Source organism: Columba livia, chromosome 10 (assembly GCF_036013475.1).
Source record: "Columba livia isolate bColLiv1 breed racing homer chromosome 10, bColLiv1.pat.W.v2, whole genome shotgun sequence".
Lineage (NCBI taxonomy): Eukaryota > Metazoa > Chordata > Aves > Columbiformes > Columbidae > Columba > Columba livia.
The window spans coordinates 9,990,231-10,016,893 of NC_088611.1; the positions used below are offsets into that span (position 1 = coordinate 9,990,231).

At 40.4% G+C, this 26,663-nt stretch overlaps 1 protein-coding gene across 16 annotated transcripts in view; it reads right to left on the minus strand.

Annotated features, from left to right (window-relative positions):
- The window catches only part of ITPR1 (inositol 1,4,5-trisphosphate receptor type 1), a 174,398-nt gene that overhangs the window by 99,064 nt on the left and 48,671 nt on the right, over window positions 1-26,663 (minus strand). For 9 of the 16 annotated variants that reach the window (XM_065074557.1, XM_065074555.1, XM_065074563.1 and 6 more), the window contains 21 exons: window positions 26,437-26,552; window positions 22,895-22,981; window positions 21,457-21,615; window positions 20,089-20,187; window positions 19,526-19,609; window positions 19,299-19,445; window positions 17,831-17,926; window positions 16,437-16,481; window positions 13,267-13,421; window positions 11,923-12,022; window positions 11,302-11,462; window positions 10,378-10,519; window positions 9,852-10,010; window positions 9,129-9,301; window positions 8,748-8,867; window positions 7,269-7,463; window positions 5,302-5,553; window positions 3,825-3,966; window positions 2,691-2,844; window positions 2,167-2,354; window positions 577-715 (listed from right to left, as the gene is read on the minus strand). In XM_065074557.1, the coding sequence (XP_064930629.1) occupies window positions 577-715; window positions 2,167-2,354; window positions 2,691-2,844; window positions 3,825-3,966; window positions 5,302-5,553; window positions 7,269-7,463; window positions 8,748-8,867; window positions 9,129-9,301; window positions 9,852-10,010; window positions 10,378-10,519; window positions 11,302-11,462; window positions 11,923-12,022; window positions 13,267-13,421; window positions 16,437-16,481; window positions 17,831-17,926; window positions 19,299-19,445; window positions 19,526-19,609; window positions 20,089-20,187; window positions 21,457-21,615; window positions 22,895-22,981; window positions 26,437-26,552 (2,913 nt within the window). The remainder of the gene's footprint in view (window positions 1-576; window positions 716-2,166; window positions 2,355-2,690; window positions 2,845-3,824; window positions 3,967-5,301; window positions 5,554-7,268; window positions 7,464-8,747; window positions 8,868-9,128; window positions 9,302-9,851; window positions 10,011-10,377; window positions 10,520-11,301; window positions 11,463-11,922; window positions 12,023-13,266; window positions 13,422-16,436; window positions 16,482-17,830; window positions 17,927-19,298; window positions 19,446-19,525; window positions 19,610-20,088; window positions 20,188-21,456; window positions 21,616-22,894; window positions 22,982-26,436; window positions 26,553-26,663) is intronic. The other 7 variants (XM_065074570.1, XM_065074569.1, XM_065074558.1 and 4 more) reach the window with 3 other exon arrangements.

Consider the following 26,663-nt stretch of genomic DNA (forward strand, 5'->3'; position numbering starts at 1 on the left):
AACCGCATCTACCCAGCCCTCTATCCTGCATCTACCCATCCAACTAAGAACACTGGACACAAGCAGCTCCTCAGCAGCTGAGTTTCACACCCCTGTCTTGCAGCACTGAGATACCAACACCTCCAGATCTCTCGCCTTCCTACAACACCTTTGAAAAAGTGAAATTTGAGTGGGTAGAGGCATCAGGCCAGGGGAAAGGGATGGAAGAAATCAGATTACTTTGGGGACCCTTTTCTTTCATCCAGAAGCATTAATACAAAAGATTTAATCTGAGGTTGATGACAAATCAGACATGACAGCATTTATTTCAGGTTTTCTTTAAAGGACACATCTCAGGCTTTGGGTCACACTTAACACATGGAAACTAGTAAGAGACAGTAGAAATAAATCCTGAATATTGTTAGGAGCGTACAGAAACGATCCCTACCCTTATTACTGCTGCTAGCAGGGTATTGTGCTTCAGTGGGACTGTACATATGCCAAACGAAGAACCTGAATCAATTACCCTATTATCACCTCTAAGATTAAAGAGTCTTCCCTAACCCACACAAATTCATTTTTTGCAAAATAACTAACCTGGTACATTAGCTGGCATTTCTTGATTACTGCTTCCAGTGGGTGATTCGGACATCTGGGCATTGCTTTCATCGAATTCGTGTTTAAATATACAAAGCAGGCAGGAGATTCTGTAGTCCAATCTTACATTCAAAATAAACTGGTAATACAAGAGCAGTAAAAAATATTGAAATAACTTGCCTATTTCCAAGCACACGTACAGACAATTTACACATAATGCAGTGCTACAAACACACAAGATCAACATAGTAAAAATGTGGACTGAACTTGGAGAAGAGGTACACAAATGTTTTCTTAAAAATGTCCAGAATTCAGTGACATTTTTTCCAGTGATTTCAATGAGCACATAATATGCACACTGTAACAAATACTTTAGAGTAAAAGATTTTGGCCGTGTTCTGATCCCTCGTTACTGCCCAGTGCAGATATCCTCATCCCATCCCCAGGAAAAGAAAGCAGCATTTCTGTCTCCATTCTGAAACCAGCAGGAGCCCAACAGAGAAGAGCTTCCACCCCCGGCAAGCTGTGCAGAGGACCCTGCGCACCAGCCGCTGTGCCACAGCTTCCAGCTCAGGTGCGCTCCGTCAGCTGGTGCAAGAGAAACCTCCTGTGTCACAGAGACCACGTCCTGGTGGCCTTCCTCCCTCTTGAGGAAAGTACAACTGAAAGAACACTTGCAGCTCTCTCAAAGTTATGGGAAAATGCTTAATGCCAATTTTAACCCACAGTAACAGAGGGAAAACTGGCACGTTAAAATATCCCATTGCACATGCCAGGCCATAAGGGAATTTCTGGCTTTAACTATAATTAGCAATGGTGAGGGGAAGTGAATCAGTGCTCCCCTATGTGCTGCATCTGCTGCTGAGGCATAACCCCAAACCCAGCGACATGCAAACCTCCCACGGGGGCACAGGGAAGGCACACCCTGGCTTTCCTGCTGCTTTGCCTGTTTTCACCAACAAGGTTTTGCAGAAATTCTGGCCTCCATGAGCTTCCCATGGAGTTACTGAACAGAACAGAGACTGCTACAACTGAGGGAGGGAAGATGGATTTCAGTGCAGTAATTCTGCAGCAACATCTAGATGACAGCAGCAGTGTGGAACAGCAAAAAAACTTCTCATTGTGTCCCAAAGACTTAGGAGTGAACAAGTGAGAAAACACAGACAGAGATGGAAGAGACAGTGAGGCTGCCAAATACACACACAAACATCTCAGGCTCATGGCTGTACGAGGAGGAGTCTCAAGTTTCTCCCCTTTCCTTGGGGCACTTCACAAGATTGCCCTGTATATTCAGGGAAATTACTGGGCCTGGATAGTGAAGAATGAGCTCCCCACTTCAGCAAGTCAGGTATTTACACATCCCTGTGAAATATGCAGATATTTATCAGAAACTCATTTCTATTAAATTGTTTAAGTAATGGCATCATATTGCCATACGCAAGTTGAGTGCTGCATGCCTGAAAACGTCACCCTTGTAATGCTTCACCAGTTTAAAAGCAGCACGAGGCAGAAATTAATAAGGAGGCAGCATGGCAGTATATTAATACTTAAAGACAGCACAAGATGATAGTTGGTTTGCATTGCCAGTACCTGAAGTATTTCGATGATCTTCAGCTTGGTGTCCATGACCAGGATGTCCTCTTTCTCTGGTTCGCTCTGCTTGACGTTACCCTCTGGAGCTGCAGCAAGCGGAGTCATGGGCAAGAACCCACCGCCCCTGAGCACCACCTGGGTCATCAACTCACCCACCCCGTGGATCGATCTCATCACATTGCTCCCTTCAGAGAGGCAAGGAAAGAGCTATGGTTAGAATGGTGTTATAGGACCACAATAACAGGGCAAGGACCCTTCCCATCCTAGAAAGAGAAATTGTCTCAACATTAAACAGGCCAGGTGGAGACCTATGTCTGTGGAACAGACAGAAGCCAACCAAAGCACTGCAGCGCTTTCAGACACCCCCTGCCCTCTCCCTCTGTAACCAGAGGCATTACTCAGCTTTACAACCAAGGCATGGGTGGAAATGAGTAGAAGATCTCAAAGCCGCACTGACATTTTGAGATGCATTAGAAACTAGCAAAGAATGATCTGTTCTGCCACTCAGTTTTCAGCCTTACCTTTACTTTCCTCGCCTTTTGCCATCTTGGTAATAGGGAAGATGGTAGTGATGTGCACACAGTCTAATATAGCAAGGAGGATTTTGGTTAGTCTGAGGAGGTCACAGAAGTTGTAGAAACCAAAATATATCAGATTTCTGGCTAAGTTTACAACCTACCAAAATAATAATAAAAATCCTGATTAATACTAAATATTTTGCTGTCACAATCAAGTTGTCTTTACATAATGAAAAGATCAAGAACCTGGTTGTCATTCTTATCATAATACCTCATAACTCTGCAAGATGGTATTTCTGCATTTTATCAGAAAGTTTTCTACTTGCCTACAAATACTGCAGTGCTTGGAGTAACAGTCTGTACCTGCAACTGATATTCTATAGCTATAAAACCATACCATATTTGTCTCATTAAAGAAAAGGTAAGATAGATCAAGACTAGAGGGAATTAAAACATGCTTTTTATAGTTTTGTCTTACAAAAAAATAGTCAAACGTCTAAGCCTTACTGTTATTAAGTTATAAAGTTTCCCCACAACCCTTCTACATGCATTGCTTAAAGAGCCACACATAATTTCACGTATAGTGCAAATATTTAATGCAGCCCCATTATACTAAGTATATTTTTAAAGAAATATCACACATTTTCTCAAATTAACAGTTATTTATGGAATACTACTGCACGGATTTGCTACGTTTTATTCGCACAGACTATTTTAATAGGTCAGTAAGTCACAGGACACTGTACTGTTCTCTTCGTGAGTAGAACTGCAAGTTTGAGACTATCTGTACATGCAGACACAGTGTTTAGTTTTCGAGAATATTTATTCCAGTAAAGCTTGAGTTTGCAATAACAGTGAGAGCACAAAAAGTAAACAGGACTGCTGCAAATCTAAGACGTAATCTCACATTCATTACTTGTATTTCAAGAACTAGTACTGCAAACTCTCAAAATTCAGTGAGGTTGCTTTCATAAAGGAAAAGGGAAAGGAAAAGGAAAAAGGATCACATTGGAAAACGGGAGCCTGCTGAGGCTCAGCACTCACTTGTTACTTTCCAATCTACCTGGTGTTGAAAAAAAGTACCAAAACGCCACAAAAAAAGAAAGAAAAAAGATAAAATCAGAACTGGACAAATACCTCAAAAGTGAGCTTATTTTTCTCTTTATCAGAGAAAGGGAACCTCTGACACACCACATCTCTTAAATATTCCTCTACAAATTCCATTGTTTGTGCAAATCTCTCCTTAATTTCGTCTTTGGAAGTTCCACTGCTATCATAGCTGAAGAGGAAAAAAACAAAACAAAAAACAAAACTTAGGCAAATATACAGGGCTCTGTTCCCCCAAAACAATTTCTCATTGTTTTGTCAAAATCTAAGACAAGTTAAAGGCTGTTAAGTAATTTATCCAAATGAGGGAGTCAGGAAGCTGACACCATAATTTCCTGGCTTTTGCTGGTTTATCCCATATGCTCATTTTGTACTGTTTAAAAAATGTCTGAGGAAAAAAAAAAATTGTCCCAACAAATAAAAAAGAAACCCTTATTATTTTAGTGGAAACAATGACAAGCTACATACAGCACGAAGGCAATGGATGTGGCCAAGAGATGCTGACTGTGGATGTTATTTTTCTTCCAAAAAAAACCCAAAATAGATGGATAGATTAATTTTTCTTAATACAAATTCTAGGTTTGTTTCTCAGTATGTGCAGAGAGCATTCAAAAAAGGCAACCCCCATCACCTTCCACTAACTACTTTTGTTTTCCTGTTTGATCACGTATCACTGTTTTGCCTCTGCCAGAGCTGAAACCATTTGTTTTTAAGTTGAATATGATCTATAGCATCTCTCAACAAACTAGCCCAGCAAGGAGGGAAGGATGGGAAAAACAAGTAATCACTAAACACCAGTACTAATACTGACAAGGCTCAAATTCCTAACATTTAACACAAATTTTAAATGTTCATTCGGTCCAACTGAAAAATTGAGTTCTAAACAGTTGAAGTACTATACATTTTAACTTACTTGGACTATAAGGAGTGAATACAAGATTATGGTCAATAAATCATGTCCCCAGTCTGGCTGTGGTTTTCTATGTTTTTCACAACCGTATGAGAGTATTTTCTATCGGAGATTAAGGAACATGACTGTTTCCAGCATATTGTTTCACCATCTTCTACCTTGTCTTTGCTTTTGATTGTGTGAGCTACAGTACAGACAATCTGCCCTGTAGAGTCTGTACTCTGATCAGATAAGGCGTGAGGAAAAAAGAAATAGTCTTCCCTTGCTTTCCCCTGCCGGGGAAGGGTCACTGGCCACATAACCCAAATCAGAGACTGCCCATCACTGTGACCGCTGCGTGTTTTGGAGACAAACTCCTACTCCAGCTTACACTGTGTGGATACAGGAAGGTTATTTTGCTCCCAGCAAGGTCTTCCCCAGGAAACGTCACAGGCAAGCAAAACTATAGGGCCTGAATAATGAAACTAGTGAGAATGTTACACATTAAAACAATAATTATTTTATAAATAATGCATGAGTTCAGCACTAATCTGGTTTTGTTTTAAAAACCAAGAGGGCTATAATTTCCTTTCTCACACCATTCCAGGAAGTACTTACTCATCAATAGCAATTTCAGAAGGTATTTCAGACCACAGACGAGCATACTTCACCGGTGTTACTTGTTCCTGGGGGTCACGATCAACGTGCATATGAAGCATTAGCCGGCAGAAAGACGCTCTCAGATCATATGGCAAGTTTTCATCAGACATGCAACGGAGAATGAGGTCCACATCCAGCTGGCCAGATATTTCATTTATGGCTAAGTACTGTCGATCAAGGCACATTCTAGCAAAGAGGTTTAGTTGGTATCTTCAGGGGGAAAAAAAAATACACAAAGAACTTAGACTTTAATTTCCAGAAATGTCAACTGTATACAGTACTGATATACTTCTATGTATTAGCAGAATGAAAATGATATTTTCCAGTCACATAGCTATGCTTATTATGGAAAGAATAACGTACTTATCAAGCACTAGTAACAGGTAATGTATTGGAAAATCAGAATAAAAGCACCATCATATTTCCCTGAGAGTCACACAAAATTACATAATGTTATTTATGAAAACCACAGAAGCATCCAAAGAACACTTAAGGCAATTCAGCCCAAATACTGTAAAAGACTAAATACTTCATACCAATGCTGAAGCCACAGTTGTTCACTGCGGCAACAATGTAGCTGGACTACATAATCATTAAAAGTTAGATACCTGATTAAACAGCTGCTCAGCTCTGCTCCCTTCAGTCAAAAAACTGGTAGAGAAAATCTAAACTCAATTCCTAAGCTTTTCAGTCCATCAACTAGAAACAAGCAACCAGCATTTAAGTTCCACATATTCAAGAGACTGGTAATTAGCCTTTAGTCATAAAGCACAGGTCCTACAATCACGAGTATTCATACAGGCCTGTGTTGAGTAGTGTCAATGGTGAGGTTCCCTAAAGAATGAACATTCAATTGAAAGCAGACCCTTTTTCACTCACAGCACTCCTCACGGGAATGTAACCAAACCATACCCTAAACCCTTGTTTTAAGCATGTTAATGGATCTACAATGTAGACTAAAAAAAATTAACACTATTGATTCTGTTTAAAAACAAATGCAGGAAAATCTATTTTGAAAGCAGAAACAACTTCTAAAATATATACAAGAGGTCTCCTTTTGTGCTCAGCCCTCCAACAGGCTCAAATAAACACATGTATAAGAAAGTCTACTGTAAAAACCATTTCAATGGAAGAGACAATAAAAAATAAGACAGCTATTAAAAACAACAAAAAAAAATCTAGTTGTACTTTCTGCATCACCACAATGGAGTCCGTCAAACTATGCTCACAAGTTTATAACCCAGACACAGGAATTTGGTCTGGGCTGAAACCTGATCCTACACTATGCCAAGAACTTGGTGTCTTGTCAAGTCATCTGGAAACATCACTTGGTGTTAGAAACTGCTAAAAGCACAGCTTAAGCCATACAAAAGAGCACCGCACATTAATCAAACCAAACTTGTGGCATTTTCATAACTTCACATATTGTCCTGCTGAGAACTACAGGACCACTAAAGGCTTGGAGCTTCAAGAGAAATTTAGAGGGCAGGGAAAACAGCAGTGACTTCTTTAAAATCACACACAAAGCCATCTGCACACTGAAATCCGGTTCTTCCCACAAGCAGTTGTTCACCCCGACTACTATCTGAAAACAAGCAACCTAAATGGTTAGCACACAGGCTCTTGTAACACCCACTTATCAGGAAACCAAGCAGAGATACAGGCATTAAGTGCTGCACAAATTCAATGCATTCTAAGGCTCAACTATTTTTTTTTTTAGTACCAGTTTAAACTTGCTTGTACTGATAACTGGACTTCTCACCAGGAATAACTTTGTGCTTTTAGCTCTCACTTCAAAGAGACTTAATCCTCACTCTCTAATGGCTACGTTCCCTATGAAACCAGTACACCTTCTCCAAAACCAACTATAGCCTATATACCAGAGCCTTTCCCACACAGCCTTGAACGTTGCGCGTGCTGTTAACCTGTAGTAGCTGAGTACGTCCCGATCCTCCTTCTGCCCTTCCTTGGCGTCCTGAGCCAACTCTCTGATACTCTTACTGCGAATCTCCTTGTTGCTGTCTCTCCAGAACAACCACACTTCTTCCTCATCTTCTCCAACTTCCAAGGCATTTTCCCCACTTGACACTTCTTCAAACTCAAATCGCGAGAGGACGAGCCTGCAAGAAAGAAGATAGGTTAAACCCATGCAGATCTTTTAGAACATTTCTTGCTAAACACAACACTTGCTAAAATGTACTAGTGACATAATAGAAATTAATTTTATGATCTCACCTGCATTCACTAAACACCAAATTTTTTCCTGAACTGTGTAGTAAAAGTAGAGTATCTTAACCTTTCAGCAGTAGTAGTCTGCTACATAGTATCTTTGTGGTTCATTATTAAAAGCATTAGGTTGGAATGAATTTAGATTATAAGCTTTTGATTCAGCTTTAAAAAGACTAACTTTTCAGCTCCGTTCAATTGATTAAGATAAAGAAACAAGGAAACTGAAGACATGCCTGACTTCCAAAAACATCTTTACTAGAGGACTGGTTCAAAGACCTTTCAACACACTAGTAAAGTATTTGGTAAACAAAAATACCTAAAAATTGAATAGTTTTGTATCCCATAAATGCCAAGAGTTATAACTTCTTTCTTTTTACATGGTGAACTAACTAGAAACAAATCAGCTACTGAAACTAAAAAGGCTTTGGGGGGGCTCTTAGCTCTTCAGCAAGAAAAAGATCATATGTCTGAAAAAAAGATAAATTGAATATCCAAGGATAAGAACAAGTGCTATAGTAACTTTAAGCGTCAGTGGAAATAAAAACAATCTTAATGATTTCATGAAGAGAATTAAGTGTGCAAGAATACTCTTGTCCATTTGTGTCTTAACTACTACCTGACAAAGACCTGCTTCCCTTTTACAGCATTTTGGTAATGATTATCCATGCCCTAGTCCACACACCAAAAAAACCCATCTTTATGAAAGACAACTGGGATTTGATGCCTGCTGTGATGCTTCAGCAATGGCAGGGCAATGGCGAGAGCTGGAGACCAAAATCCTAACGTAAAGGGAGAAAAGGAGGAGCAGAAACGCACCAGCTCCTGCTCTGCTGCCAGCTGAGCGCAGTGGGCACGCAGCGCTCACTCACTTCAGACAGCCGAGGGAGGAAAGCCTGAGGCCCGGAGGAGGATCAGGCCCACAGACCCTGCACACCTTCCTGCAAAGTCTGTCTACTTCCATCAAACATGAGATTTCTGAAAGAATTCTCCGACTGCAGGACTGAGAACACACACGGCAGACGTCTGCTGTCATCAAAACCCATGTGCTGTGTGTTTGAAGAGGACCCCACACATACTTAACTGCTTTCTCTAGATGTGCCAGCAGTGCTCTCAGCTTTGAATCACCTTCCTTCTGTTTCACACTAGGAAAGCCATCTATAAAGGCATTAACTTACTTAGTTTCAATCAGAATGTCTGCATTTGCTGGATTCAGCACAGCTTTACAAATCAACTCCTGCGTCACTGGAATAGACTTGTTCATGGAAACGCACAGATCTGAGAGGTAATCCAAAAACCTGTTGGAAAAAGTGAGCCAAAAGGGTATCAGTCCTTGTTGAGATCTAGACTGAAGCAATCCACATTACAGAAAGAAAACGTTCAGAACTCCAGTTTAACACTGCAGAGCGAGACTGTTGCCCGAGAGAGAAGTTACACTGACTGCCAAAAAATAAGTGAACTAGCTGTGCTTCCTCACTAGCAAAAGTTGGCAGGTACAGATTTTTCTCAGAAGGCTAAGAGGAAAAGGGTAATCACCTGCTCAAAAACATAGATCTCACCTGGGCTCCCTATTTTTCCTCACAAGGCTAACAAAAGTGTCAATCTCGGCAGCTGTGATGTGCTTCTCCAAGAGCTTGCGATTGTTATGAAGCAGTGCTGTAATAGTGTCCTCGGCCAAGACATCATAGCCAATTTGCTTCTGCATGAAGCCAAACTGCTTTGCAATGTATTCCTTCAAAACAGAGGGAAGAGGGAAGGAGTTATAACTAATTCTCAGAATTTAAGAAAATACTCAATAACGGAACACAGTAAGATGTTGGTCAATATCAACATCCAAAGCAGCGAACTGGATTAGACTGAAATAGTTTTCCTTTGAGAGAAAGCAAGTGATCACACCTTCCTCCCGGGCTAGGTACAATCAAGGCATTTATCCTTACCTGATATGAGTTTGTTTTCACTAAATGGCAACAAAAATGAACAGCCTTAATGAAGCTTGTAGTATGCAAAAGTGAAGAAAGTCTTATAATTCATTTGGATCTGACAGTTAGCAATTTTGCTGTTTTAAATCCCCCCTACACCTGGTACTAATTACACTGCATATAGTCTCTGACAGATAAGAAAAATGCCAGGTAGAGCAAAACTGAGCAATCCAAAAATCTCTTGCTGATGGTACAAACACAGCACAGAACAGCAGAGTTCAATTAATGGCATGCAGCTTTACTTTTTTTCTGGAGCACAGGAACAACATTAGTGCCATTGAAAGCTACAGACATATTTCAAACCTGATTCTTTCTGTAATCCTGCTGAGAGTGTCTCAGCACTCTGTAGCAAAGCCGGCAGATGTGTCTGAAAGGAGCGTGACGCTGGTCTCCAAGCTCCTCCAACCGCAGCATCGGGCCATCGCCGCTGTCTGTAAATGGTGCTTGCAACAACTTGAAAATCTATAGATTTAGTAGAACACATTGATAAAATCCCATGAGACACTGTCTTCATCTGATTGAGTGTAAAAGCATTGCCTCAGTGTCTTAAAAATTTTAAAAGGTACATAAGAAATACACTATGGTTGCCAAGTTTGTTTCTTGATAATAAAGTAGCCTGGACAAAAGACATTATTGGTCACCTTTATTCAACACCACATAGTTTCTTCTTCCAGCAATGTATGCCTACAGTCCCCTGAGAAGTACCTGTTCAGAGCTAGAAACTCAAAGGATCTTTTGGTGACAATAATTTGGCCAGGTTCTCTCCTATTAGTTTCTCTTTTTTGACAAGCATTCTCATAGGCAGAGTTTAGAAAAACATGCAGCCTACCTGCTTTAGAATATTCTGTTCTCTCATCAGTTTTTGCCGTTCTCTATTAGGTTTAGAAAATACCACTTCAAGGACATCTTGTCCAGAATTAGTTCCACCAGTAACAAAGTAGACTAAATCCTCCAACAATTTGGTAACAGATCTACGGAAAAGCAAGAAGTTGTTAATACAAGACAACAAATTTAAACTGACATTGTTCTTTTGACAGATAAAGTTTACCTAGATTTCAAAATGCTGAGTGAAAAAAGAACATGAGCTAGAGGCTGACTCAGATGCTGGATAAAGCAAATAGGTTTGTACAGAGCTTAAAATTAGGAACTAATACTAGCTATTGCTATAGCCATATTGTCTAATAGCTAAACCACAGCAGCAGTAAGACAACGGTATCACTTTAGGACAACTACATACTCGTCAGGTTTTATTTGGCAGTTCTTTAAATTGTTGGGGGGAGTGTGTGGGCAGGAATTAAAAAAAAAAAAAAAATATATAAAATAGAAGCACACAGGCCCTGGTTTTACACAGCCAACTCTGTGCTCTTTTTGTGTGGCCACATACTTTTCAGGACATTGGCAGAGGATTTGCAAGAAGTCATATGTTCAGTCTTCACAAGATGGATTATAAATTCCCACACTCAACTTGCAAAGCCCATCAGGAAAGGTACGCTGTGGATTATTCTTCTGAGTTCACAACAGTTCTCATGCTCCTTTCACAGAGCAACAGGGAGGGCTTGACAGAAAAGGCTTGAGAACCTCCGCTATGGACACGTCAACAATAAAACCATCAACTTTTTTTTTTCTTTCTAATCTAATAATGAAAGAAATAAAACCCCTCTTCCAAAAATACTGTATGTAGATAAACTTTTCAAATAAAAACTTACTGAGTAAAGGAAACAACATTATCTGAACCAAATTCTTGCTTCCTTACCTTCTTTCATTCTGGGTTATTGTTCCCTTTTCCAATTTGCCAGCAATGGAACCCAAAACCTTACTCGCATCATTTGCAAAATCCAAGTCCCGAACCTCTGCAGGGGAAACTGGTACTATAGCAAAAGCTTCTTTGTCCTCTTTCACTGGAGAAGTACCGATCTGAAACCCAGAGAAGTTTTATCATCAGACCAAGAGGCAGAAAACAAAGTACTGGATTCACCTACTCAGTGATAATGAAACAGAAGAAAAGCCATGATCCACTTGGACAGGATGAGGCTACTGACGAAGTCAAGCTCCGAGAACAGTACTACTCTGTGCAAGCTCAAAGGTGTTCCTAAATCAGAAGAATATCAGGAGAGATTGCAAACCGTTGATGTGAACACTGGAAAAAATTCTCCTTGTGATGACTGTTGCACAACAAGAAACTGTAACAGCATAACTAGTAAACTACTGTGAAAACCTAATCTTTTAGATAAAACATTTTGCGTAGGCACTACTCATTGCTGTTAAGCTGCTGCTGTTTGACAAACCCAGTGGTCTCAAGGGACTGGAACTTCTCCTGCCAACCACACTTCCATGAAAGCACAGGAATCAAAGAATGTGCTTATATAAGACTTACTTTAAGCATCACAGGTTTCTCCTCTTCTTTATCAATAGGGATATTGGTACTATGAACCCACGTGTTAGTACAAAGGTGTCTAAGTCTGACGTAAGAGTTCCTGAAAGAAAGTCAGAAGTTTCAAAGCATGAGTCAGCTTCCCAGATGGGAAATCTTGGCGTTGCTCAAATTGCAAGATGTTGGCAGGAGCAAGTGGAAAAAAAAGTGTCGTCTTTATCCATGCTGCATACCATAACAGGAATAAGACTCCTCTTTCCTTATTTCATTCTATAAATTAACCTTAAGAAGTCTTATATAATGAAATAGATTCTGCTGTAAACCAGAACATCTCTATTCTGTTGCGGTAACTCAGCTGCTGCACAGTAACAAGTAAAACATCTTCAAGTCCTCACATTTCCACATGCTATATACAGTGTACCTGAGTTGTCACTTTCCTCTTTGACCTTTGTATTTTTCAGCCCGTAACACTGATATCTATTTTATATTTTCTAAACTGAGTATTTTTTGACTCTGTGTAGGTGGTCCATGCTGTACAAGTAAAGTTACATTAAGATAACAAAACAGGAGATGAGCATACAACAATTTTCTCTAGCAGAAGCCCTATGGGGATAGCAGTTCCCAGACTTAGTTTTCCATGGCATTTCTGGCAATGACACTTATTTTTCATGGACCAGCTCCTTGATAAAAGCTGTCAAGCCACAGGCAGACTAGCATCTTAGGCCAGGATAAGAAAGTGTCTCTCAGCTGCAGTACAAGCTCCTCTTCCCACAACTGTGGCAACACAAGACAGCAAAGGCAGCCAAGATGCTGCTTTTGGTGGCCATGTTAACGTCTGCTAACTCAGAGTGGCTGATCATTTAGAGAGTTAAATCAACTAGACGGAAAAATATACTGTGCTTTCTCAGCGGGAACAGACAGCAAAAAGCCAGCACGCAGACTGTGTATCTTCAAAGGGTACAACGTCTTCTAAGTAGCAAGAGGTAACACACGAACAGTAAAGGACACATAAACAATAGAAAATGTAGTGCTAAATGTTTGATGTTAAATCCTAGTTAACATCATACAGACACATCATGGGAACAGCTTGATGGGACACCCAAGGCTTTTAGTCCCAGTTCGTTCACTGGCAAGGAAGTCACTTAACCTCAATTTTCCCATCTGTAAAACGGGGTTCTGCTACTTATAACTTAATTGTAAAGCACTTAAGTGAAGCTTCAGGCACTTGTTATATATTTCCACATTACTTTGAATAAAATTCTTAATACCAAAGGATTTAAAAAAAAAAAGCAAACCAAAACAAACAAGCTCCAAAACAGATAGTTCTAACACTATGCTTAGCTGTACCTGGGGACAAGGCTGTCTCCTCCTCGCAAGGTGGTAGGGTCCAGCTCAAAGATGGAGGAGATATCGTTTCCTTCGGGCACAGACACCAGAGAGTAGGCCATCTTCTCCTGAGCACTGCGCAAGCCCCTTCTGGAGGCATCCTGCTCAGGGTCCAGCTGTGGAAGAAGTCCCATCACACACAGTCAGACCAAGCCCTCCAAACCCACCTGCCCAGCATTAAATAGATGTGTCCTGTAGTTTCAGACATAACTCTGAACCACTGCAAGTACCGGTTAAGACAGCTGGGCTTTAGGACACCAGTAAAGCTGACGAACAGCTGCTCTTGCCAACCACTTCTTCATGTTCCCTGGTGTTAACAACTTCTGAGTATATCTGGATCACAAACACAATAAATCCTAAACTACAGAAGTTATGTCTTGCAGACAGTGCCAGAAGGGACTCCAAATCGCCCAGCCATTCACCCCACAGCACACTGGGAGCTCTGACTGGTTTCAGATGACCCATGGCTGCTAAGATGCCACCCCTGACACTACCGCCTTTTGAAATGTGTTGACGTACTACAAGTACCATTCTAACAAAGTCATTATGTGAGCTGCAAACAGCAACTCTATGTATCAACAATCTTGCTGGGAAATAACTTCAGCAGCAAAACCAGGACTCACATCTATCAATCAGACAAATTAAACAAAAGCAAATCAAGAATCACAGAATCACATAATGTTAGGGATTGGAAGGGACCTCGAAAGATCATCTAGTCCAACCCCCCTGCCGGAGCAGGAATTAGCTGTCTTGCTGTTCACACCTCAGCTTGTGATGCACTCAAACACAACGATACTCCACAAAGGACGTGGCATCAGAAGTATCTTTACTTCCAAGCTGCTAGCAAATTACCAGCCTCCTTTAACAAAACATAACCGAGCAAACCCCTGGTTTCACAGAAGATAGCACCAAAGGGTAGGAAAAAATGAAGATCAACTAGGGAAAAGGAAGGATGACTTTCTCTAAAACCTTTCCTAGGGAACTATCAGTTTTCACTAGTCAATAAAAGAAGTTGCTAACTCACAACACATGAGCCAGCTGTCCCTGAATAAACATCTAAATCCTATGTGTAATTTTCTAAGTGATCAAGCAACCACTTTATCAGGTTCTCTGTGACCTGGGCACTGTGGAAGGTAAGCGCCCAAAGCAGTCAGCACTCGAGTGCCTGTCTTTCAAATTCCTGGTGTAAGGGACTGCAATCCTTTAACACAGAGAAAAGGTGTCTAACATAGCTTGTGCCACAGGATACTCTGCAGTTAGCACATTTGTAGTCAATGAACTTGGCTGCAAAATAGTGACATTTAAAGTCTGATTTTGTACATGGGAACAGACAGTTATCTGTATGGAACACAAATACACGTTGGGAGTGTGCCTTCAAGAGAAGAAGCACCCGTACACTGAACAGAGTCCATCTGGAAGCTTTATACTGGGAGAAATTCGCTCACTTGGAATGAATTCTCTGAGTTTCAGCTGTCTCCTTCATCCCCACAGTAGGGCAGCTGCTCTGTATTCACAATTTGTACTTCAGGAGACAACCAGTCAGTTACTGACACTGTGGCAAAGCTGAAAATGAGTAGTAAATTACAAAGTAGGAAACAGGGCAATTTAAGGAGAACTAAACCTTCAGGCCCCAAGTTGACAATAGCAGCCCCCTTTAATGTTGCACAGGTACTAGCTGGCATCTCACCCGTGCCCATGTAAACCCCACTCTTGAGCAGGTCATCGAGGTAGGAGAACAAACAAAACACAGACCTGCGCTACAAAACCTGCCGTCTTGCAGACAACTCACATTTGGATAAAGCTGGAGTTTAGATAAAGTTGGATAAAGCAGCCTACACCATCCTGTCACTAGTAAATGTTAAACGATGCAGTAATTTTGTGTCAGAAATGAATTATGTGCTTCTGATCCTACTCTTTATGGTCTATTTTTGCCACCTAGTGGTAAAGAGACAGAGCAGGGAAAAATCAGCACAACTCTGAATCCAGTGCGTTACTGTTACTACTGCAGTTATCAGTTGGAGACATTAGCATAACACCAGTAGGATGAATGTCTAAATAAAAGACCTCGACAATGATTAACTTCCAAAAAGCTAAGCCAACAAAACAGATCAATGTTGGATTTCCCACCCCTCAACAATAGCTTCGTTTTGTTTGTTTTCTTGTTTTTCCAGTCTGTTTAATGAAGTCAAGCTGTCAGAAGATCAGTGTTTGCTGCCAAATACCACCAAGAACTAATCAGGGTAACACCTCAATATCTGGGGCAAGGGTAAGTGTTTTAATGGCGAATGCTTTTAGGAGGAAAACTTCACCTTACAGATCTTCAAAGCATCACAGTGCATTTTTAAAAATAGAAGTAGTTCTTTTTCATATTCAAATGGAGCAAATCTACCGTAATAAAGAATAAATGACCAAGAAAGCTCTGTAAGCCTACAATCAAATCCAACTAAAAACATGTACTTCGCCACGGAAAGTGCTGTTCCAGTTTTAGCTGTTTTCAACTACTGCGGCAATGCTGCTTCCCTTTGACACCAAAGAGAAGCTTCTGTAAGTACAAAGCACCAGCACACTCAGTCTTCAATACAACATTTACTGAAAACAACACAGACTTGCATTCACAGGGAAATCAGAAGAATGGCACTGAAGTAATTCTCACCCTGCCATTCTTCCTCTCTAGACCCTTGATCTAAAAGAAGAAAGGGAATTAAATTCTTAAACAGGGAGGTCAGACAGCTGACTGGCACAGCACTACGTGAGCATCCCGGTAGGGACACTTGCCATCTGCTGTCCCCTTAAGCAACTCACTTTCCAGACCTATTCAAGAGAGTGCTTCAAGGAGGCAAAGGTTTAAGAAACAGGAAGACAGAAAAAGTGATGCTACAAAGTGGGGAGGAAAGGGGGTCCAGGTAACATATAAATTTGGTTCCAAGTGCATTGCTCTCCACTAAAGCCCAATCCAGTTTTCAATACCCACTCCTCTGGAGAGGCCTTGAAAGCCTTTAGATCGTTCTCAGTTCTTTAGTTTATTCACTAGCAACAAAGCCTGGACCATCTATATGCTGGTCAGGTAATACCTGGGCCTGTGTCAAGCCCTCCTCAATCAGGGGCAAGATCGTACTCTTGCCTATACTTACTGAGGATTGACACTCCAGGTCATCTTCCTCATAGTCAGGGTTTACCTGATGGAACAGAATCACAGGCATGTCAAAACTCTAACAGAGCTGGAAGTGGGAAACAACCTCAGTGTGGTCTAAACTTATTTTGTAAAAAAATGCACTCTACTCTACAGCACCACCAGACATGCAGAACAAATATACTGTACAAAAACTGATCCGTTTCTCATTGGGCATCTGTGTGTCCATGAATTAAGCAGCTTAGTAATCTGCAAACATGCAGAGATTTAACTTGTTCATGATAATTTACCAAGTTTCAGGTTTGTTTTTCTTTAAAAATCCCAAATGGAATTTTCAACTATAAATTACTGACTTGGCAGAAATCTTTTAGAACAAATGCTATTCTACCACAGATCAGGTGAGCAATCTCCTCTAGTACATTTCTGCATGCTGTAAGAACATGGTTTTGTTTCTGCTGATTAGCAAACCCAAGATTTACTGGAAATGCTCTATACTGGGTCACTACTGAAAAGGATTTGAGTGTGCATGTGACAAAATGCTGCTGGTTTTCCAATCTGCTTATTAGAAGAATATGAAATGAGATATGTAATCTGGACTTGTCCCACTGATGCTCTCGTGTCAGAAGCAGAGGCTGAGGCAGCCCTTCGGCTACACGCTTACATCTAGGACAGCTTCTATTAGAGAGGTTTCCATATTGGCATGTGATATATCTATGCTCTAAAGTAAATAAAAGTAGTTTTAATAAACATTTGCAAGTGTTAAGCAGCAAACCTCACAAAATTATAACCTTGGATTTTATTTTTTTAATAAAATGTCTTGAAATGTTATTTCAATGGAGAGAGGACGACTTTACTATGGAGAGAGAAAGATTTGTTTTGTGCTTGGACAACTAAGCATTATCTGCAGTTCTTACAAGACTGATCAGAAGCCTAACTTCATTTCCATTTTACAGTCAGTTCTACAATCCTGCTTAGAAATCACTGATTCAGGAGAAACTTACAGTAGTTGAATTCATTTTTCCCCAAAGGCTCTCAGCCATTTACAATTTATTCATCTATTAATAAATTCATCTAGATTCTACTGCCCACATGACAAGATAATATTTAGTGTCTATTTTTTGCAGAAAAGTTATTGCCTCTAGAATTCATAAAAAAGTGAAATAAGCTCAAGACTACCCCAGTACCATGGTATTCTTTCAAGCCTCTTTCACCTGGTTTGCTGTGACTAGCCATCTATTCTTTATTAACGCTAAGGACCCAAACAGCACTCTCCTCCCCTCCCCTCCCCTGCTGTGTCTATTTTTAGGGCAGGAAACTAGAGATTTTCAGAAGGTATAAAAGGAAGAAAATACCATGGAAGGAAAGGCAGAGTTCCTAACAAGCCCCAACACCTACCTCTGCTGCTAGGTAGTGTCCAGTAGCAAGGTGTTTGAACCTGAAAAGGCTGTTCCAGTACCCCGCACCACCACGACAAGGATCATGCTGCACCACCTGCAGGGAGAGCGAAACCACATTTACACTGTCCATCAGTGACCTCGCTTTTCAAACACATCATTCACTGTATTTCATGTAGAGGAAACAGAACGAGGAGCTCCAGAAAAGATGAAACAACCTTTGAGGTGTGAACAACACACAACAGAGTACAATTTTCTCCTCAACAATTCACAAGCATTGATTTTCTGCTCATTGTCAAGTGACTGTATGTGCTGGCAGAGTCACTGACCATGGTTGGTGCTCCACTGGAGTCTGGTGAGTGATGGAAGGAAGATTATGGCACAAGTTGGCAGAGGAGTAATTAGAAAGGTGCTTTAGATGTACATGTGTTGCTAGGTCTTGAAACAAAGCTCCTAAAGAGATGCAATAGATACTTCAACTTCTTGGTACAACGAATTTTTGACCTTCTGAAAGCAGGTGAGAGAAGACACCTGGAAATGTTTCAAATGCAAGGGTGTTGTACAAAAGAATATGAAGACTGTCAACATGTACTTTTGGACTTCTCTGCTGTCAAGTAGAGCCTCTAAAATCAGATGATCTGCTATTCCACAGCAGCTACTCTATGGATACACTTGCTTCCTTAAGGGCAAAAAAAAAAATCAGCATACCTGACCTCTGCCTTTTGGGGAAGGACTAGTTTACCTCTGCCTCACATTTAACAGCAGGTAACTGCATAAAAATGGACCGTTACCACAGAAGCTACAGATGTATCTTAACATGTCCAAGGAATGTTAATTCTAGGTAGGCTTTCAATGTATATCAAAGCAGATACTTCCGGAAAGAGAATATGAAAAAACATGTATCCACCATCACAATTAATTTTATGATTCTCAGATGACAAACACATAAAACCATAAATCAACTCTAACCACATCAACAGCGTGAGGATATTTTAAGAAGCCAGTGATGGCCAGGGTGTTAGTCATGCTATTTAAAAGTAAAGAAAAAAAAATGGTCCAGACAAGCAAGGCACAGAGACTAGCAAAGGGCTGCAATCTCCTATCAAATGAGGATATGCATAATCACATTATTCCATACCAAAAATAGTGTGTTCGGTACACTCAGCAGGACAGTTGAATTCATTAGCTGGTGTTAAACTTTAGTGACTGGTAAGAAAATGACTTAATGGATATTTCTTTGTCCCCTTTTTCTGAATTTTCAAGAACATGTATTTGAGAAATACCTGCTGCAGCATTACAAATCTGAACTCATTGATATCACACTGAAAGCACAGTAAGGAAAAGAATTTTAAGATTAAACCTCAAACACCAGGAAGGCTTTTACCTAGAAAAAAGAAAACCAGAGGCTCAGTTTTTTGAACAGTAATTGTTTCTACAAAGCCACCCCCAGCCTAGGTTACAGTTCTTACCTCTACTTCCCACAGAGCTTTCGAACTGGTTGCAGACGTGGCCGACTGCCTCCCTGTCGTTCTCAGGAAGACGTGCTGCTTCTTCCTGTGCTCATCGCAAGTCAGAAACTTCTCCTGTTCTGCATGGAACAGCCTCACAACATCCCCCTGTCAAAGCCCAGACACGGTCAATACAGGCATTGCCCATCAGTGAACAAGTTACAGGCAAGCAGAGCTTTGAGTCTTACCCCTTTGAGAATATCATCTTTGTTATCACTCCATTTCATGAAAAGGACTATTTTCCAGCTTGTATTGCAATTCACAGAGTTGACCTACAAAGAGAACTAAAACCATTAGTCCTAATGTCTTGCACCTGCACAAGATACTGCCATGCAGTACTTCTTTACTTTTATACAATTTTCAACATAATACTGCAGTCTCTGCCGCATTACTCTAGAGAAGGAAAGCCCTTTTCTGCATTTATTCCAGAACAAGTAACTACAAAGCTGACTTGCTAGGCAGCCTCTTGCTACATATCACTGTGCCACGACCTTGGGTTTTGGAAGAAAAAAAGCAAATCTTATTTTCAGGCAGTCAAGCAAAAGAGATCGAACTCAAACCTCTGTCTAGTCCCCAAAATATATGAGAAAAGTCTGCCAGCTCTATTAAGTTGCTGATCAACAAGATAACTATCCCTAAACAATGCCAAAGGTACCAACCACCTTACTGATTTTCATAACAAGTCCTAGCAGCTTAGCTGGACCATACAGAGGTCTGTACAGCTGCTCCAGCTGTGCAATTCTGCCCTTACCTCATTGCAGCCTGGATTATCAACAAGCTGATGACTGCTGGCATGGAGAGGCTGCCCAGCGTTGACCGGATTCAGGACCACTTTGTCTCCAATGACAACCTGTAGATAAGTGCAGCATCAAGAGAGAAACTTGCAACCTGAGAAATCTCTTTTTCTTTCTTTTTTTCTAATATGGGAGTGATGAGAGGAAATCACCTTCTCGCAGTTTGGAGAGATGCCAGCCTGAGTATGAAAATCAGAGTTCTGTTTGCTTCAGAATTTAGCTCATCGTACTTAGTCACTCAAGGGAGGAAAAAAAAAGCCTATACTATTTGACTCAGAGGCTCAAAGAAGAAACACAGACTGCGATTCTGGTAACTAACCTATCTGCTGCTTTTCATGAAGATGTTTCACTGACTAACATTTAACAAATCATTCCTACAGCAAAAGGTCAGCCAAAAATCCTCCTCCAAGACACACTTCCAGTTGTAAAATCAGATTCTTGACTGGGCCGGCATGACTCAAGAAAAATGCATTTTATTATGGACAGTAAAGGTCCTGTTCTTCCCTTCTTCTAGGGCAAAGTCTTCCTTAAATGAAAAAGCAAAAAGCCTCTTCTGCAGTCAAAGGAACTGCTCTCAGTGATAAAGTGTCTGAGAACTGATGCAATCTAAAAAGAGCTTAATGACCACTAAGACTACACTACTCTGTGCTTCGGCTTTACCATGTGTGTGTCTCTAGAAAGCAGTCACATCAAACTGTATGGGTAAGCCTACAGGGTAAATTATTCCTATTTGATAGAGACAACTGTGGTTAGGTGCCAAATATATACCTAGACTAAACCATACAGCACACTAAAGCTTCATTCCTTCTGGTTTTAGACAGTCACCCAGGTGACTCAGATTTGTAAAAAAAAAAAAAGAGATTAAAGGATTAAATGGTAAAGCATTAATTCTGAACCAATTATTTTCCAGATTTCCCATGAACAGGACCATTTAACCTCACTATGACCTCATTCCTCATATACCAAGTGATGATGAATTTTGATACCAAACTGACAACACTAAAAACCAATACGCTAATTATTTTTTCTAGATCTACTGAAGGAACTCAGCATTTCCTACCATTTTGAATTGGGCAGGAATTGTGAAAGGCTCGCGTCATTAGGTCGCTTATTCCTTCCAACATTAAATCATTCCCTGTTTCCAAAATACAAGTTACCATAGCAATCTTCCTCCCCCTCATGACAGCATAGGAAAAAGGTTGTTTCTGCAACACCATGCACTAAGAGATCTGTGCATTTCATTAATTGCAAGACAAGCCTCCTGCAACAAGCTTTGCCCAGCTGTGCACAAAGCAACATGTGCAGATATTGCTCTTAATACTCACACTGTCTCCGATGGAACGCAGTTTGTAGAAGGGCTGTATGTAGAACCAGGAACCTTCATTTCCAGCTTCATCCAAGGTCACCCTCATAGCATTCTTCTCTAGTAGAGCTGGAAGCCTCTTATTTACTGTTAAGTATTTGTTACTTTTTAAGTGAAGCAGCTAGAATAAGAATTAGAGTTCGGTTTTAAGAATGCTTATTTTTCCTTCCCTCAATAAATAGTGAGTGTGCATACGATAACCACAGTTATTATACAGGAATTAAAATAACAATTAAATTACATTAAATTATTGATGACTTGAGGCACAATTTCACTTAGTCTTCTTTCAGTCTATATGCCGTGCTACAGCACAAAACATCTTAAGCTAATCCAGCGGTCCCTTCTTCAAACGATAAACACTCAGAAATGCTTAGTCAATTGACAGTCACAGCCTGCTCAAAAACCCAGGATCAAAGGTGGTGAAATGCTGGAGACCAAGTGGTTTTCCCTCCTAAAATGGGAATGGTGAGAAGTAAATGTGCTGTTATTTTGCTTTGCTCCAATTTAACAGAGAACGTGACTGTTTCTTTGACGACTCTTCCCTTTGTTCCACCCTTTGCTGTGTCCCCTCACAGCCCGCACGCCAGCAGCACGGACACGACGCCTGAAACAGGTCACATCCCAGCTTCAACCGTTGTCAAATTTCCAGTAATTTTAGCAGACAAATACTTGTGTACAGAAAGTACTTTTTCATGCCTTTTGACTACCATAAATAGCGGTTACTCACAGAGCATTTAGGAATTATGGGAAAATAAGGGCAAAAACTTCTCACTGCTCTTAACAGTGTTTATGCTTGTATTCCAATCAAAAATGGATGTGATTATTTTTTTTTCACCATTAAAAGTACTTTTTTTTTTTTTTTTAACCTCAAACACATTGGCCAATAGTGCACTTAACCAAGGCAGAGACTTCTCTGTCCTTTCTCCACCAGGTTGCTCCTAATCCTTCACTTGCTTTAAAGGGCAGCCAACTAATTTCTCCTTGCAGCAAGAAAGCCCAGTCCATCAGCGCTCCGAGCCGCCCTCTTTGCCGGCTGGTATTATCTCAGCAGAATAAAACAAAAACCATTGGTAGAGGAATTTCTTAATCTAAGACTCAAAACTCTCAGGTAACTATCCCTGCTTCTGAAGCACTTTACCTCATGGAAATAGGTAGAAATAGGTAGAAAGTAATCATATGGTGATCTCAAAAAAACCCCAATTAACCTATAATAAAATAAAATAAGTGGCTCCATCATAACTGTATCTCCAGTTGTTGATTCATGGGATCCCACTTCAGGGCACCGTCACACTCTGCAAATCCACAGACTCTTGCCCATGAATTCCAGAAACTCAAAGTCACATTGAGCAGGGGAGTTTGAGCAAAATCCTACACGGCTTGCAAAGATGTTCACAGCTTACCTGGATAACATTGCCATACTGGATGACTGTTCCCAGCAACTTTCTGTTTTCAGTTTCATTCTGTTTCTTTTCCAAATCCGCCGCATGCTGGAATGAAGGCAGAACAGTTCAATTGCCGACTGCTTTAAGAAAAGTGCTGACAAACACCCAAGGTTCTTTAAGATGATTTCAAAGAACTGAAAAACACTGAGTATCTGAAACAGCATCATTTCCTTTTTCCAACTTCAGCAGGGTCATTTCCCAATTACTTTTTCAGCTTCTTAGGAAGAAAGACACACAGCATTTAAGCAATCTGTGATTAGGGTAGAATTTGACAAAAATTTGCAATAAAACATGAGATGAAAAACTCAGACAAGATAGACGACAGCCCATGAGAAGACAACACCACAGCTATGGAGGGAAGGTGAAAAGGGATGGGTAACAACTCAGCCCAGGAAGCCTATATTCCTTTCTACTGACTTCTATAGAAATTGAAAGAAAGGGACCTGAACTTTGGATCTTTCTTTTACTTTGTCAATACAAGCTGCAATTTTTCCACCGCCTGTCTCCGTGTGCTGACTCCAGCCATCTTCACCCTGCAGCAGGTTATTCAGAAGACATTTACAAATAGTCGCTACAGCTCTGAACACCTGAGTTCCCAATGCACCAGCACCAGAGTTTGTGTTTTGTGAGACTGAAAGATGCTCTGTGCTACATTACAGACTGGCTGTGGAAATACAGCTGGGCACCTCTGTATCACACTAACATGGCAATACAAGGGAAAGCCCTTGCAAAATTGAATGATCGTAGGGATACATTGTTCTGTATAATAACTTAATTTGTAACTAGGCTCTTGCACTTAGTTTTGTTTTAAAATAAGTGAGCTGTTTTGCCCAGGCTCTTTTTAAACCATTTCCTTTTGTAAAAATTTCTCTCTTTACATGAAAAATTACATTACAAAAAACCCAAACAACCCTGTATTTGCTTTAACTGATAGTAGGGTAACTTAAAACTAGACTTTTTTGGAGGCTAAGCATCAACGTTTATGGTTTCATTCTCACATCTCTCGGACTACAGCAGGTCCATTTTTTTCTTGGAGGAGAAGAAAGTGCCCACAGTTCCCAACTGTAGTAAGGTAAAGTAGTAATAAAACACGACAAAGCTTGGCTACTGCAAAGGAAGAGGCATCTGTACACTGTTACAAAATTTCATCATCCTCAGCTTATACAAAAGGTGCTATTTTTAGAAGCTCTGCTAGGTATGAGAGTTGGCTTTTGCTCCAGGAGAACCTGGAGTACAGCTGCTCATTCAAATTCAAAAGTAAATTCAGACATACAATGCAGCACAATTTTATCTTTATTATTGAAATACAACTTTTTTTGCTTGATTTGAAAGTATTCTGTCAAGAAAGGATTTCATCAAGACATCAGGCCCCTATCAACAGCAATCACAAAGGACAAGATTTCTCTGCCTGAACTGGATTGGGTGCCACATTTATTATATAGAAAGAAAATAATGTATTCTGTGAAAATATGATTAAAACTTGGAAAGTATTTCAAAAGGGCACACACCAAACCCAACAATCTTTACAGAAGAATCATTTTCTCTGGCCACTAGATGTCAGCTTCTCAACCAGCACAGATTCTTGATACTGAAGAAAGACAAGTGTCCCAGATTTTAAATCCCTTAAATGGCATTAACTTAAAATAACCTGACCTCAGCATTGAGCGCTCCACAGCAGACAATAAATTCCACCAGCAGACAAACAGAAGCCAAAAAAGGCAAGTGATGATGAATACGACTTGCATCACCAATTTAGTTAGAAATTATATGCACTGATAAAGAATTATAACCAAGGGCAGAGCTAACAATTGCATGCACATGTTTCAGAGCAAAGCCCCCCCAAACACGTAATGCAAAATGCAGAGTTTTCTTAGTGTTATTCCATGTGCAAACAAATGGAAAAGATGACACACGTACCCATATGATTGCCAGAAAAATAAGTTCTGACATACGAGTGATGTACACTGGATCAAATTATTTTAAAGCCATGCATTCGCCCCAGGTCACTGCAGACCTGATTTGGTACATGCCACATAAAGGATCAGCCTTTACGTCAAAGTGATGCATATTAAAAAAACCTCCAGTAAGACTCTAAAGCACTCAAATCCCTCAAATCAAGTAAGCAGTTCATGCATAGTGGTACATTTCTGTACAAGCATCACTCTAATCTTGTTTTTCCATAGGGATCCCAGCTCAAAATGGCAAAGTGTCAGATGAACGAGAACAGGTCCCAAACACTCAAACTAGCACGTACTGAGGAAAGAGAACACAACTTTAAATGACAATGTAATCCGGCGCAATTACAAAGTATTTTTCTTCTACATGATGCAGCATTGCGAACATACTTTCTTTTAAAATCCATGAACTCGCAGATACAACCTGAGGGCATAAGCTCTCCCCTTCCCTTATACACCAGAAAAACCAAACCCAGATCCTCCTCTCCTTCAAGCTTGCTGGCATGATCTGCTTCTCTTAGCATCACTAACGGGGCGGTAGAAATGCTGCACAAGTCAGAGACCTTTGTGCTACAGCCAGTACCAAAATAGCTTTCTCCTCACCAAGTTAATACTTCTAGGTTATAAAATTATGTTTTCAGAATCAAAATGAGTCAAACAGCCTTTGTGAAAGGCAGGAGCAAGGCAGCCATATGGCAATCAGCAAATGACACTCTCCTACAGGGCCATTTTGTATTTCAGTCTACAATGAGCTTAATATAGGCTTAAAGAAACTAAAAATATTTAGAATTGTAATTTTGACATGAAGTACTCCAGCTATGTAATTTTAACACAAACATGGAGTTTATTTAACTCTAAAGTCAACAGATGGTATTTAAGCTAAGTTGGCTTTCTTTTATATAGGAACTCTAAAAACAGCAATCAATTGCCTTACTGGGTTTTCAGCTGCTGAATGTCAACATTTTACCCAGGAAAATATTAAATACTGCAAGCTAATAAGGAAGGAGAGATTGTTTGGCCTTATAATTACCCATCAACCTTTACATGCATCAGCAGCAGCCATGCTTGTTTGAGGAATCCCAATGGATTTACCAGACCAGTAGCTCAGATGGCCCCTACCAGCACAGCTAATACCCACGACTTCCCACATTGAGATGCAACACCCGAGAATCCCCTGCTCTGCATTTTTGTTTGAAAGGTCCTGTTTTGATGATGTTACCACCCAAAATGCCCACAGAGAGCAGTACTACAGGTTAGCAGAGGTTAACGACAAAAGCTTAAACGGCTTTTTACCAGGACTTTAACCCAGTATCACACATAACAATACTGGGACACACATACCTTGAACAGCATGTTGCCACAAATCAGAGAATATTTAAGAAGTTAGATCCCAGCAAAGGGCTCAAAAGCAATCTTGTATACTGTTTTCTATATACTTCCTCGGTGTCCCCTGGTTAACCGTGCCAAGCTGATTGGAAATGCTTATTTAGAGCAGTATGGATGAGAGTGTTGATGACCAAAAGCAGCCTGTACATTAATACTTACATGCAGTTTATTGAGTAGCACTGCATCTGTTGTGCTGTTAGCTCCTGGCTTTGCTGCTTTCCAGAACTGCTTTTGAGCAGAGTACCGGTTCATGGGACATAGTTTGAACAGGCAATCTATAAAAACAGATGAAACAGAGAGATTGCTTCAACCATTTGGAATAATCTGGGGTTTTGCTGCTAATATTGTCCAAATATTCCAACAGCAAGGAAAAGTTTATAAACAAA